This window comes from Alligator sinensis, unplaced genomic scaffold (genome assembly GCF_000455745.1).
Source record: "Alligator sinensis unplaced genomic scaffold, ASM45574v1 scaffold802_1, whole genome shotgun sequence".
Classification (NCBI taxonomy): domain Eukaryota; kingdom Metazoa; phylum Chordata; order Crocodylia; family Alligatoridae; genus Alligator; species Alligator sinensis.
Window position 1 is genome coordinate 2,594,687 of NW_005841918.1, and position 13,355 is coordinate 2,608,041.

The 13,355-nt window shown below is 39.6% G+C and overlaps 1 protein-coding gene across 3 annotated transcripts in view; it reads right to left on the bottom strand.

Moving 5' to 3' along the window:
* Positions 1 to 3,275: 3,275 nt before the first annotated feature.
* The window catches only part of KBTBD3 (kelch repeat and BTB domain containing 3), a 36,597-nt gene continuing 26,517 nt past the window's right edge, over positions 3,276 to 13,355 (bottom strand). For 2 of the 3 annotated variants that reach the window (XM_025198260.1, XM_006018953.3), the window contains one exon: positions 6,904 to 10,172. In XM_025198260.1, the coding sequence (XP_025054045.1) occupies positions 8,552 to 10,172 (1,621 nt within the window). In that variant the 3' untranslated portion in view covers positions 6,904 to 8,551. The other variant, XM_025198261.1, reaches the window with a different exon arrangement.

Below are 13,355 nucleotides of genomic sequence, written 5' to 3' on the forward strand. Positions count from 1 at the left end.
GAAATAGGGATGGAGGTTGATGAAGTATCTAGAGATGAAAAGGACTGTTTAAGTTAAGCACTATTAATTTTCAACCACATGGTAAATTGCTAGCAAACCTACACATGAGAACAACAGCTGCCCATATAACCACAAACTTCTAAAAAGTGTTAAAAGGATATTTTGTGACAGACATCTTCATAGTATAGAGGATTTTTGTCCCTTTCTAGAACATCAGTGTGACAGTCAAACCTAGAAAAAGCAGAAAATGTAAAATAGCACAATGCTGCCCTCTTTGAGTAGTGATCCAATCTATAATACATACTCTTGCACTCGCCTGTTACAGACACTGCATATGGTTCAGGGAATAGGGCATATTATGACTAGCAGTTTAACTCAGGGGTGAGCAAAATATGGGCCATGGGCCCGATTTGGCCCACCAGGAAATTTCATCTGGCCGATGGGCACCCACCAATTAATTGTACCCAGCCCAGCCCATGTGCCTCACTCTCACCCTCACGTGCAGAAGGGCCCGGCCCAGCCAGCATGCCCAGCTTCCAGGTGGGGCTGCTGCTGCCACTGCTGCATCCACTCAGGGATCTGCTTGGCTTCCACAGTCTCCAGCAGCTCTTCCTCCTGTCACTGCTGCAGCGCTTGCTCTGGGCAACTGGTAGGGAAGCGGTGAGGGTAGCGGGGAGAAAGAGGGAGCTGTAGCTGGGCGGGAGCCCAGAATGCATAGCGTGGGGCTGGGGCTGGTGGAAGCGCAGAGCCCAGAGTCTGCACCCGGGGGCCAGCAGAAGCTCGGGTGGACAGGGTGTGGGTGTGTGGGGTGTGAGGAAGGGAACTCCCCTACACACTGCCCACCCAATGGCAGACAGCCCCTGCCACCGGCAGCAGTAGCAGCAGGGCCTCATGGTGCTCATGGCCCATGCAGGCACTGCCTCCCAGTGGTGTGCAGCTCCAGCCAGTTCTGGGAGCAGCACGTGGCAGCAAGAAGCAGAGCTAGGCTAGCCCACCTCTCGTGCGGGGCCCCCTGCAGTGCACATCCAGCTCCTGGCACTCGTGGCCCACCAGGGAGAAGCCCCACACGACGGAGCCAGCTGCCTTCCCCGCTGCCTGACACCATGTGCAGTTGCTGGGACTCCACCAGGAAGCAGGGGGTGGGGCTCCCCATCAATTCCAGCAGAGTCCCAGTCCACTGGTTCCATCATGCAGGGCTTCCCTCTGGTGGCACGAGTGCTGGGAGGTGCATGTGCACCACGGGGAGCCCCAGGCAATACAGGCAGGCTGGCCTGGCTCTTCTTCTTGCTGTCTCATCCAGCTCCTGGAACTGGCTGGAGCTGTGTGCTGCCAGGTGGCAGCCCGAGTGTGGGCCATGAGCACCCAAAGGGCCCACTGTCTGCTGCTGCTGCCAGTGGCAGGGGCTCTGCACCATGGGGAGGGGGAGTCTGTGGAGGAGTCCCCACACCCCCTACCCTCCCTCTCACCCCACAAACCCCACACACCCACACATGCCCTCACAACCCACCCCACAGATACAGACACCTAGCAACATACCCTATTCCCCACACACAGCCACACTCCCTCACAAACCTCACACACATACACACACCCCCCCACCACACACACACACCCAGCCCCCAACCACACCCCACACAGTCCCCCATGCACTATATACAAGAGTAAGACTTTATTTTTGAGCTATTATGCAATCACCTCTATATACACTATGCCAGCATTTCTCAACCTGTGGGTCGCAACCCAAAAGTGGGTCGCAAGAATATATGAAAGGGCCGTGAACAAATTTTAGAAATGGTTCAACAAACTTTAAAAGTGGATTCTTTTTTAAAGGAGAAAAATGTGGGAAACGGTGGCTTTTCCCTTGCAAGCTGGCAGAGTTCCAGCCTGGAAGGGGTTGCTTGGGGCTCCCCCTGCCCCACACACCCACCCCCTGCCCCACACACTGGGGGGCTGGGGGTGGGAGGCAGCAGGCTGGGAATGAGGGGCACTGGGTCAGGACTGGCCATTAATGTTTACAAATGGGTCCTGCTACAAAAGAGGTTGAGAACCACTGCACTACACAAATACAAATTGTGACAAAAATATTTTTTGAAATTAAATTAAACTATGTTATAGTAGATATTTGACTTTTAATATGTGATTCGTTTTTTTTTTCTGGTTCCAAGATGGCAACCCCTACTCCCAAAAGGAGTACTTCCAGGGGAAAGAGAAGGGACTTCCAGTCCCAAGATAGCAACCAGGGGGCAGGGCAAATATCAGGCGCAGGGCTACCATTGCGACCTTCAACAGCTCACCAAAACTCATTAAGCGGCCCTTATTAAGCTGAAATAATTGCCCACCTCTGGTTTAACTCCTCTCAAGGAAAAACTTGTAATCAAGAGAAGTACCTAAAAAAATGAGTATGATTTGCCTTTTATAACCCTCACTCTTTTTGCAACCATCTTTATCTGTATTCTACTTAATGTATCATCACTTACTTACCTCTCTTATACCTCACCCTGCTAATGGTCTTTGAGGCAATAAGTGTCTGTGCAGTACTTCTGACCAATCTACACGATTCCCAGCTAAAATGAAGCAACTGGATCTTTCAAGGTAAACATCCTTCCTCTGTACTTCAACTTATTTACTACGGCCAAACTCCTGTTAGATTTTATTACGCTACAATCACAGCACTGCCAAACTTTTACAGTGAATTTCTTCACCAGTTGGTACAGCTACACCGGGAATTGTGAAGATGGTTAAATTGCATGCTGATAGTTCCCAAGGGGTATTAGCAGCTCTGGGGGAGGTAGAGTTAAGGTTGTATTGCCATTAAATCAGATTAAACTGATTTCTACCTGATCTAACCCAAAATAAATGTTCACACTGTTTTGCAGAGATTTAAATACATTGGTTTCAAATCTTACCTTTAATTGATCTGTTGTAATTTTCTCTTATAGACTATCTACTTTAACCAAAAAAATCATTTAAGTGACTTCATAAGCAGCAAATGTTCATTAGTTTAACCATACCATCTTAAAATTTACTCTTTCTTTGCTTAAATTAGTGCATCACTTTGTGTAGACCCGGCCTACAACTTGACCTTGACTGGAATAACGAAATGATGTTACATGCTTAAAATAAACCCCCCCCCCCCGCCCCCCCCCCCAGCTGATATGGCTAATTTAGCTAACTGTACTGGAGGTTCTCTATATTCTGAGATTTACCATGAAAGAATTCATATGATACAGATAAAAATGTTCAGATTTTATTTCACAAAATGAACAGTTCAGCAAATGCAATATCATTGGTAATATTTTTTGACTTTGGAGCACCAACATTATATAAAACTATGGCATATTAATGTTACCGATCTATACTTCTTATCAGATATTGGGAAAAATGCAGTGTGAGAAAAATGTTCAAATAGAAACATGTACCAAATTTTCACCTGCTGTAACTCCAATGATTTTAATAAAAATAAATCATGAAGCTCTCAAGACAGCCAATATTTAAAGCACCTTTGAATAATTTAGGCCACACATCTTTCCTGTGCAAGTCTCCATTTCTGTATAATGCAACGATATTTATCAGAGCAATTTGTAAAGGTTTCCTCATGGAAACACACCAGGCATAAATTTGAGTCACTAAATCAACCCCATCTTGGGCATGTCTACACATTTACTGTGCAGTTGATTAATTAGCTGATCAATAAGCGTCACACATCTACATGCATGCCCCTATTAGGCCGTAGTAGATTAATTAACTCTACAGCAGGATAGTACTTTTAAATACAAGTACTATCCTGCTGTGGAGTTTTTTCACCCTGCAGCAGTACACATGGAGATGCTGCCTGGACTGACTGGGGCATGAAGGTACTTCAGTGCAGAGGCTGCCTTCCAGCTAGGCCCCCACTTATGTACCCTTGTGCCCCAGCCAGCCCCTCTGCAGCACGCTGAGCCAGGGGGCTGGCAGGCTGACCCCTGGATCCCCCTGCTCTGACCTGGCTCAATGTGCTGCGCACTAATTGCAAATGCAGATGCATCCCTTGCAAACACAACTAATCTTTAACCTGCCGTTAACTCAGGGGCCGGCAATTATTTCGGGCGGAGGGCTGCTTACTGAGTTTTGGCGAGCCATCGAGGACCACATGACAGGCAGCCAGGGGCAGATAAATATTAATTTTCTAAATATTTTAGGGGCCCCGCAGGCCAGATAGAGTGGCCTGACAGGCTGTATCAGGCCTATGGGCTGCATTTTGCCCATCCCTGCTTAACTGGTTACTAACATTTATTTATAAGCAGAAAATAAACACATGATTAAATAAATACAAACCAAAATGTGCTAAGTCTGCAAACATAATGGTTCAACATAAAATATTTTAATATTGGCATTTGTGATAACTACCAAAACTTAAAATTGGTTATATGTTACCAAAATGCCTTAAAACTGGGGTAGCATTCTTTCAATTTTAAGATAATCCAATAAAATAATAACTGGGTATTAAAGAAATCACTTACATGACATCACTTTAATGTATATTATACTCATCATGCTGTAATTTTTTATTTTTTACATAATGTATGTGAATATTTAACATTTCTTGTTTTGGTTACATTATATAAGTGCAAAAAGACTATATACATTTACATGCAAGTAATTTTTCAAATAAATATCAGAATAATCCAGCAAAAAGATGTACAATACTTAAATTTACATTTTTTGGACTTTTAAAAAAGAATAATGTGCTTTAGTTTAGAAATATCAAACTAAATAATTAAAACAAATGATTTGCATTAATTTGTAACTATTGTAATTGTGTAATACATTTATTTACTAGTTATGATTTAATCCTGCAACTAGAACTCATGGAAATAATCCTTGCTTATTTCAACAGTTATGTTTATTTCACTGAGATTACTTGCATGATTAAGGATTACTCATAGAAGGAGTTGAAAAAGGGTGGGACCTTAACTCTATTATGACACCTGTTTTTTAATGTAACATGCCTAAATTTGGGTCCAGTTCTGTTCTCTCTGAAGACAGACGTGCCAATTAAATTTTTCTGCACAACAGAACTGCATAGCAATAGAAAAATCATGTCATTGTATATCAGCTTCGCTGGAGGCAACAGAAATTACCAAGTACTTTAACTAATACAACTATATTATTTCTTGATCACTACAACAGTCTGTACTCAAAGAAAACTTTTGAAATTCATGAAAGACTTCCCAGAGTCAGTTCCTGTATTTGTGTCACCACCACACTCAGGGTTGTGTGAATCATCAGACTTATTAGTATCTGTAGCCAGAATTTGTAATATCCATGACTACAATTGTGATGGGTATGGAACTGGATCATATATATATATTATCAGTGCATCCAAAGGCTAGCCTGAGGAACACCTATTATTCCATTTGGGTATTTTTAATCTAGGGTTATTTTAACTACCACCTAAGGTCATATACTTTCTGTATCAGAGAAAAAAATAAAATACACTCATTGAATAGGCATAACATTAATTAAAATGTTTAACTGAAGTGTTGTCCTGAAATGGTGGGCAAAATTTTCTTGTGGTGTAACTGATTAAATTCAGGTAGATAAATCAAGCAGAGAAACTGATCATCCATTTTTAAATTAGTAAAACTCCATATTATTGCCATATGTCTTTTAATGTATATTTTAGGTATTATTTCCCCTCTTGAATTGAAAATGTAATGAAAGAAATCACTCAATTTCATTCTCAATCTTAGGTAAGCCTTATTGTTTACAAATGTTTCCTTGGATTTAAAGACATTTCTAAGTCATTTACTAGGAATGAAAAATGTAGCACAGCTTTAAGACAAACATGCAAGAAACACATTTATTTTTATACGAAGAATAATGTTTCATTATTAATATTTGAAGAATTACCAGATATAAATTATGGTGAGATTTACCTATTGAGTGTCAGGAAAAAAAAGAACCATTCAGTGTTTAAAATTAGACATCCAAGTTATGAGTGTGTGCTGTACGGATTAGTCTTTATGACCCTTCTATCTTACTCAAAGCTCACTCTGTAGCTTGGTAAGTTGTCCATAATAGTTCCAATTAAGAAAAAAAGTTATGGATCTATTTCTCTCTGTGTGTCTTGTGTAGTCATGCACACCTATTATACTGAGAATCACAGATTTCTCTTCTTTTTCTTATTTTACATCAATTCTACGCTTACATTATATTAGGCAAAGACCGCAAGGGCACATCCAGACAAGTGTGCACATGTGGTATGAGGTGCTGCAGACATGTTTGCAGTGCTGCAAACTGCAAGCGTTGTACATGCAGGCGTTCACTGTGCTGGGGGGGCAGTTTGACAGTGGGAGATCCCAGTGTCAAAAAAGTGGGCTGGCACACGTGGTGGCAGCATGCATCACCCGAAACTGGAGTCTGGCCAGCAAGAGCCAGGTTCCACGTGCTGGATCGCCGCCACTAGAGCTCTGAGAAGCCCCAAGAACCACAGGTAAGGCTGATGGGGCCAGCCCAGGTGCTGGCCCTAGTTTTTCCTACCCCATCCGGGGCAACTTCCTGTGTGACAGAGTGCATGTGCACGAGCATTCCCCATGGACACATAGTTGGGGCACAACTATGTGCCCCTGCTATTTGGCATTGGAGAAATACACATGCATGCTCATCTGGATGTGCCCCAAAATGGCAAAACAATAGAGAATCAGGTCCTGTATTTGTGATGAAACCTAACACCGAAGTTGTGACAATGCATATACACTCCATACTATGTTATGCACTTTTCCTAATTTGTGCTATATAGCTGTTTTGAACTAACAAAAAGCTGGTGTGTTCTAACAATGAGGTACTTGCATTTTAGTGGGAGGACTGTAAAGTACTTTCTGATCAAGTGTAGTTTTAAAATAACTTGGAGATCATCTGAGAAAGGAGAAATAAAAAGGCAAATGTTAGCTGGAGTCTTAAACCTATAACAAAATATATCCTTTTAAAGAATTGTATCTATACTTTAATACAAACTAGAATTTTTCACTTGAAAAACAGACTTCATATTTACATAATTTTCAGTTATACTTTTATGAAAATTTTCATGGTAAATCTTGGCTAGCCTCATAAGATTATTTGATGCCAATATACAAAGACAGTCACGGAACTTGGACCTTGTATAGTATTTGAAAAGGAAATATGATACAAAAAGAAAGTGAACTTCAGACATTAATACTGTGCTTGATTATGGGGAAAATGTACCCAGAGCGGTGACATGAACTGTTTTGTTTGTTTGTTTTTTTAAGATTATCCAGATTGTCTTGACATATCAAGAAAGTTATCTATAACATCTTCCCTCTGGAATTTTATTTATTTGTTCAATTTACATTGCTTAGACATGGTATATGCTCTAAACAAATGTGTACTGTTTTTCCTAGGTAACATGAGTTTACTATGTCAATATATTGTCACTACAGCATACATTACACATAAAAGCAAATTCAGACCTCAGTACTTGTCTGAAGCAGCTGGATGGGGCACTGGAAGATGCATATGCTTAACCAGCACTTTTTTCTTCTGTGAAAGACAACTCTACTTTGGAAGCAGAGTGCTAAATTTGCCAAATGAAATGTTTCACTGCAACTTTACCATTATTATATTAGCTTACCATAACATTTTCTCAAGCAATATATTTAGAGTAGTGATTATCATGTGATATCTACATCCAAGATGGATTGTTGGGTACAAGGTGAAAGTGCATATCCTGAACGGTTTTAGTTTAGTTAAAATTTTATTTACAATTTTAAAAAATGCAATGACTTGACTTCAGAAACATCCATTTTGATTTATACAGATGGAGGATTTGTTTATTTCTGTTCTCTACTTAGCATTTTATATACACTGTTATATGGACTCTTCCAATTTAGTTCACTGAAGCAGTTTTATTACAAACTTGTGCCTCCTAGTTCACCTTAACAGTGGCTTAGTAAGTAGCATTCTATGCTTGATAGATGGAAGACTTAGGTCAGACTTTCTCTTTTGGCCTAGCTGTGGTTGGTAGCACTACTGAGATAACTGTCTGCACAGCTGCAAGAAGTTACTGTGTGAGCCACATACAATACAGCAATCCTTGTAGAAAGGTGTCAGTCTCAAGAGATTACCTTACCACAAGGCCAGAATTAAAACAGCAAGTATGGCTACTACCAAGGCACAAGAAGCAAGTGAAACAGGCCACAAGGAAGAGATTAAAAAAAAATCAAACTGTAGAAATGACTACTCTCTTCAGGTTAATTATTCAGACTGAATGCTTTGTGAAGATCAAGGCTTCTTTGGTATTTACCCTTGCTAAAGCCAGTGCAGCAAGTGAAAATTGAGACAATGCTGTGTCTAGACTCCCTCTACTAGGATAAAAAAAACCCCTTAATTCATCCCATTAAGATGTTAAGTTATGAACAACAAAATATATATATACACAATCCTACTGAATAAATTTTAAACAGAAGACGTTTAAAATAAATAAAACTTACAGGTTTTTAAACAGCTTTTAAACAGTTAAAACTTAAGTATGCTATTTTGACCTTATGAACCTTTAAAATCCTTCAGAGCACCCTGCCAAAAGAGAGAACCATGGGTCCCTGCATTTGTTAAACTGAATTACCTGACAGTAAAACTCAGTTAAAGCTCTTGGCATTGGCGAGACTTCCTCCCACTCAGACCTGTTACTGTGGTAGACTTGCACTTCGTCTGTAATTTCATCTGGAGCATAGTCACCACCTAGTATGTAAATTTTGTCTTCTATTCCAACTGCTCCTGCGTTAAAGCCAGCACATTCAAAAGATCCTTCCCCTTTCCAAACACAAGTTTCTGGGCAAAAACTGTAAACCTTGTAGGTGGAAAGGTCACATATGTACAATGTGCTGTTCACGGGAACAGCTTTGATTAATGTTGCATGAAAGAACTGTCCAAACTCTGCTACAAGCTCAGACCACTGATCTGTCATAGCATTATACTTAAAGAAACAATCAAGGGATGGATTAAAGGCATCAGTAATCTCTACTTCAGAGCCAAGGACATAAATTATATTTTGACATGCACTTGCTTCTGGATAGTATATGCCTCTTGGTAACTGGCTTACAGATTTCCATTCTTTGGAGAGAGGATTATAAGACTCTACATCCAAAAGACTTCTTGTGTCTTGTGCTCCTTGGGTTTTTCCACCAATTACAAACAACTGATTTAGGGTCATGACAGATGTGTGCATTGTCCTTGTTTTTTTCATAGGTGACACCAAAGAGAATTCATTTTTGACTGGACAGTAACACCAGGTCTGGTCAGTAGCATCATGAAATGGCTCAGCAATATGAAGTCTAATAGTCTTACAGCAGTTCCCTTTGCACCCACCAGTTATAAATATCTTTTCTCCATAACTACATAAACTTGAGCCTGGTAGATCAATCATGTGTGTATGTGGCAGCTCTTTCCATTTATCAGTTTTGATATTATAGCAAAATGTATACCTAATTTCTCCATTTTCTTCCGTTTTGTGAACAAATATATATTTTTCTGTTGTTGAAGGGCGAGCATCTGGAAACAGTCCACTGGAATTTTGCACACTTTTAATTGCATCTTTCATTATTACTAAGCAATTAGCACTCTTAAACAAATGTTCTTCAGAGTGCAAAAAGTCCTGCAGGGTCTTTTCAGATAAATGATGTAATCTCACTTTTTTAATCAACTGAGGCAGATGCTTCTGTCTTGTTTCTAAGTTATGTTTGGTCCACTGAAGGACAGCTTTCAGCACAGTTTCTTCCTCAGGGACATTTAGTTCATCTGCTTCAAGACATTTTTGTAATATCTCAAAATTCATCTCCAAGAAATCAGCTGATCTGAGCAACAAGGAAAAATGGTGCAGTGCAAATTCTAGTGTATGATCAAACAAATGAACAGACCCATAACTTTCTGACAAGGAAAGCAATTGTAAACAATTGACAAGATCGATAGTTTTTACTAGAAAGTCACTGCAAGCTTTGGAAAGGAGTGAAATTTGAAGAAATGACGACAACTGGAAGAGCATTTCCACATTATCATTTGTTATTTCTGTTTTTCCTGTATAGGCATAATCAAGAAAAGCCTTCACTGCCTTAGGTGACAAATTACTTATAGTAACGCTCCCATCATCTCTTTCTTTCATGTTAACTTCAAACATGGCTCTGCAAATAAAATATAGAAGATACACACAAAGATTAGATAACACATCTAAAATCATCTTGCAAAGATGGGGAAGACAAGGAAACATGATACCGAAAAGAAGGAAAAATCAACACAGTTCAATAAAATATTACAGCAGATGGGCTGACTAGGGCTAAAATATGAAGCACTGTGAAGGTAAGGAAAAGAAATCTAATCTGGTGAAGAAAGATGAGCCAATGGAGAAACAGATGAAGTTAGATGGTTGAAGTGCTAGGGAAGGAAAATGATCTTGGCAAGAGTGTTTTCAATGGATTTGGGGGACAGAAAATAGACTGGAACTTTCAAGGCCAGAGAGAAGGAGGCTTTAATGGTACATGAGATGGTAAGAATTGGTAGGGTGGAGAGAGAGGAAAGGTTGATTTTTTTTAATACTCTGTTGAAAGATGAAGTATTTAAATTTGTGTTCTGGGTTAAAAGAGACGGCTGAGACAAAAATACTTTCCAGGTTAAAAGCCTGACAACTGGGTGGATGATGGTGAAAAGGTGAGGACAGGATGTCAGAAAAACAGATAGGAACATGGGACTTGGTGAAGGGAAACAGAAAGTCATGGGAACAGATAATAATATTAACTAATAGAACGCAGAGGGAGAAAGGGAGGAACATAGGATGGAGCATTACGGGACCCATCCTCACCTGTCATTCTATGATACATTGTTCCAAATGGTTTACTTTTAAAATGTCACTGCCACAGAGCAGGGTCTGTGGCTCTGATGTGTTCAGGCTAAAGCATTCCCAAACTAATTCCTTCTTTTCCAGGGTACATTTCCACAGTCTATTTAGGAAACTTATGTTGAGTTTCTAGCACAAGAGTAGCCTCTCTTTTTCATGTAGGTCCTTGGTTTCTTGCTGCCTAGTTTATAAAGCAGTAGGGTCTGTCTGACACACTCAGATCCTTAACTTCCTGCTAGCTCCTGGATTTTTCCTGCAAACAATATGCAGGGAGGATTTTTTTTAATCAGAACTTTCCTGCGTTCCAGGTTACTCAGACCATCTGCATATGCCCAGAGTCATATTTCAATAAGCCCATAACTGCTGCACTGAATTCTCCATCAACAGAAATTTATTGCAATTAAGAGATCACATCATGAGTGAAAGCAGTGAGGGTCGCAGCACTCTGTGGCACAGCAACAAAATGAACATTAAATTGTAACTAATATCTCCTTCACACTTCTTGCATGTACTTTGTATTCCATTGTGCTGTGTTCTTTAATATAGGGGACCAAATTCAGATGTATGAGAAAGTGCAAATCTATTGGATTACACCTATTTATGCCACAGATGATCGTAGGGCATGGTGTTCTAAAATATTTAAATAACATGGATACTCTGCAAAATATACCGTGATATGTTTTGCTTATACCTAGACTACTTGATATGCAATAATACCTCAATAATCCATATTAGCTAATGTAGGGAGCCTAAGAAAAGTAAGGTAGGAAGTAGCTGAAGGAATGAATGACAAGAAATATTCCTTCTTATACTGTTTCTCTTTTCTTCAGCAATAGTTCTTGAGAAAGTGCTGCCTTGGTGCACAATTCAGAATCCTTCAGGAAAAGAGGAATAAGTTGGTGATGAACTTCCACTTGCTGAAGGAAAAAATCACCCACATCTTTCAGCCCCTCATCCTATCCTCTCAGTAAGTAGGCAGTGGGAGTGTTTACACATGCATCATTATTACACAGTAACTTAGGTCAGTGAGCAGTAACTATGGCAACTTACACTGACTCGGGAGTAAATTTGCTACCTGCATGACGTAAGTAGCAAATTTACTCCTGAATAGTTACTGTGCAGTAACCCTATTTGTGAGAATTGACTTGGGAGTAACTTTATTCCCAAGTTGGTGCACACACAGTGTTACTGCACTGTAATGGCTACATCTGTAGACGCTGGTCTAAAAACCACATATTGTGCAGTAAATTACTGTGCAGTAAATGCACATGTAGACACACCCAGTGAGTACATTACTTGCTCCCCATTAGTCTTGATTATCAAGGAGGCCAGGGGTAGCTTTCATAGGAACTGCTGCAGAAAGAGGTGGGAAGCAGAATTATGGAGGTAACTTTACTAAAGCACTTCTGCTCCATGTAGTATTGCCAGCCAGTTCCTCTTCACTCAGGGGGATTTGGCATAAGAACTGTGTTTTCAGTGAAAGCATTAGGAGAAGCAGCTGGCAAGAAGAACTAGTAGCAAATGTCTCAACATGTACTCACTGAGCATCTCAGGGCTTCAGTTCATGGCAGGGGCTAGGCTAGGCAATGATATGTTACTCCGCTTTTGCCTTCTTGATAATATTACCTCATTTTCAGTAGTTTTAAATCCTCAGCAAAGAAAAACATGTTTTGTGCTTAAGTGAACAGTATACCTGGAAATATACTTTCAGTGTAGATTTGCAAATTTGTGCCTTACTAGAGCAAAGATTAACAAGATTCTTTGGAAATATAGATTAGTCATGTTGTAATAGAAAGGACTATATCCTTTATATGGATGAGCACAAATCATTCATTAACCTTTATAAATCCTGGTACATAAGGAAAGCTGACCAACCCATTTAATGTCTGGGTGTTGAATTTGACATTTGGACAAATTTGTAAAAAATAAGAAAAAAATAAAAATCAACCTCAGATTTTAAGTTACATTTAAACCAAATATCTCCCTTCTTAACTCATCAGAAAAATTGTAAAATGTATTATGAAGTTTATTCCATAATGTTGTGGACTAATTTACTGTAATATAAAATATATTCATGATCCGCCTGTTGCCATTTTACAATAACAATGTCTGAGATGTGAGTATTAGGACTTCCAAACCCATATTCCATTTTGTGGACATTTATGTAGATAGAGAATACACATAAGCATGGCCTTTCCACTATGCTTAATAAGTAGTTAGGATAGTGTATTTACATGTTAGAGTGTAGGATGGCATGTGCGCTTCAGATTCAGAGCCATTCTACTTTTTCTAATATGCATGTCTAAATTTAGGCCCAGATTAGGATCCTAATGAAAGTATACATAGTTTACATATATGGTTATAATGCATATATATTACATGCATAATTTAACAATCTTTAATATAATGCTCAAAACTAAGAATAAATACAAGTCATGCTGATCTATTTTATAAATATATATGGTTATACTTT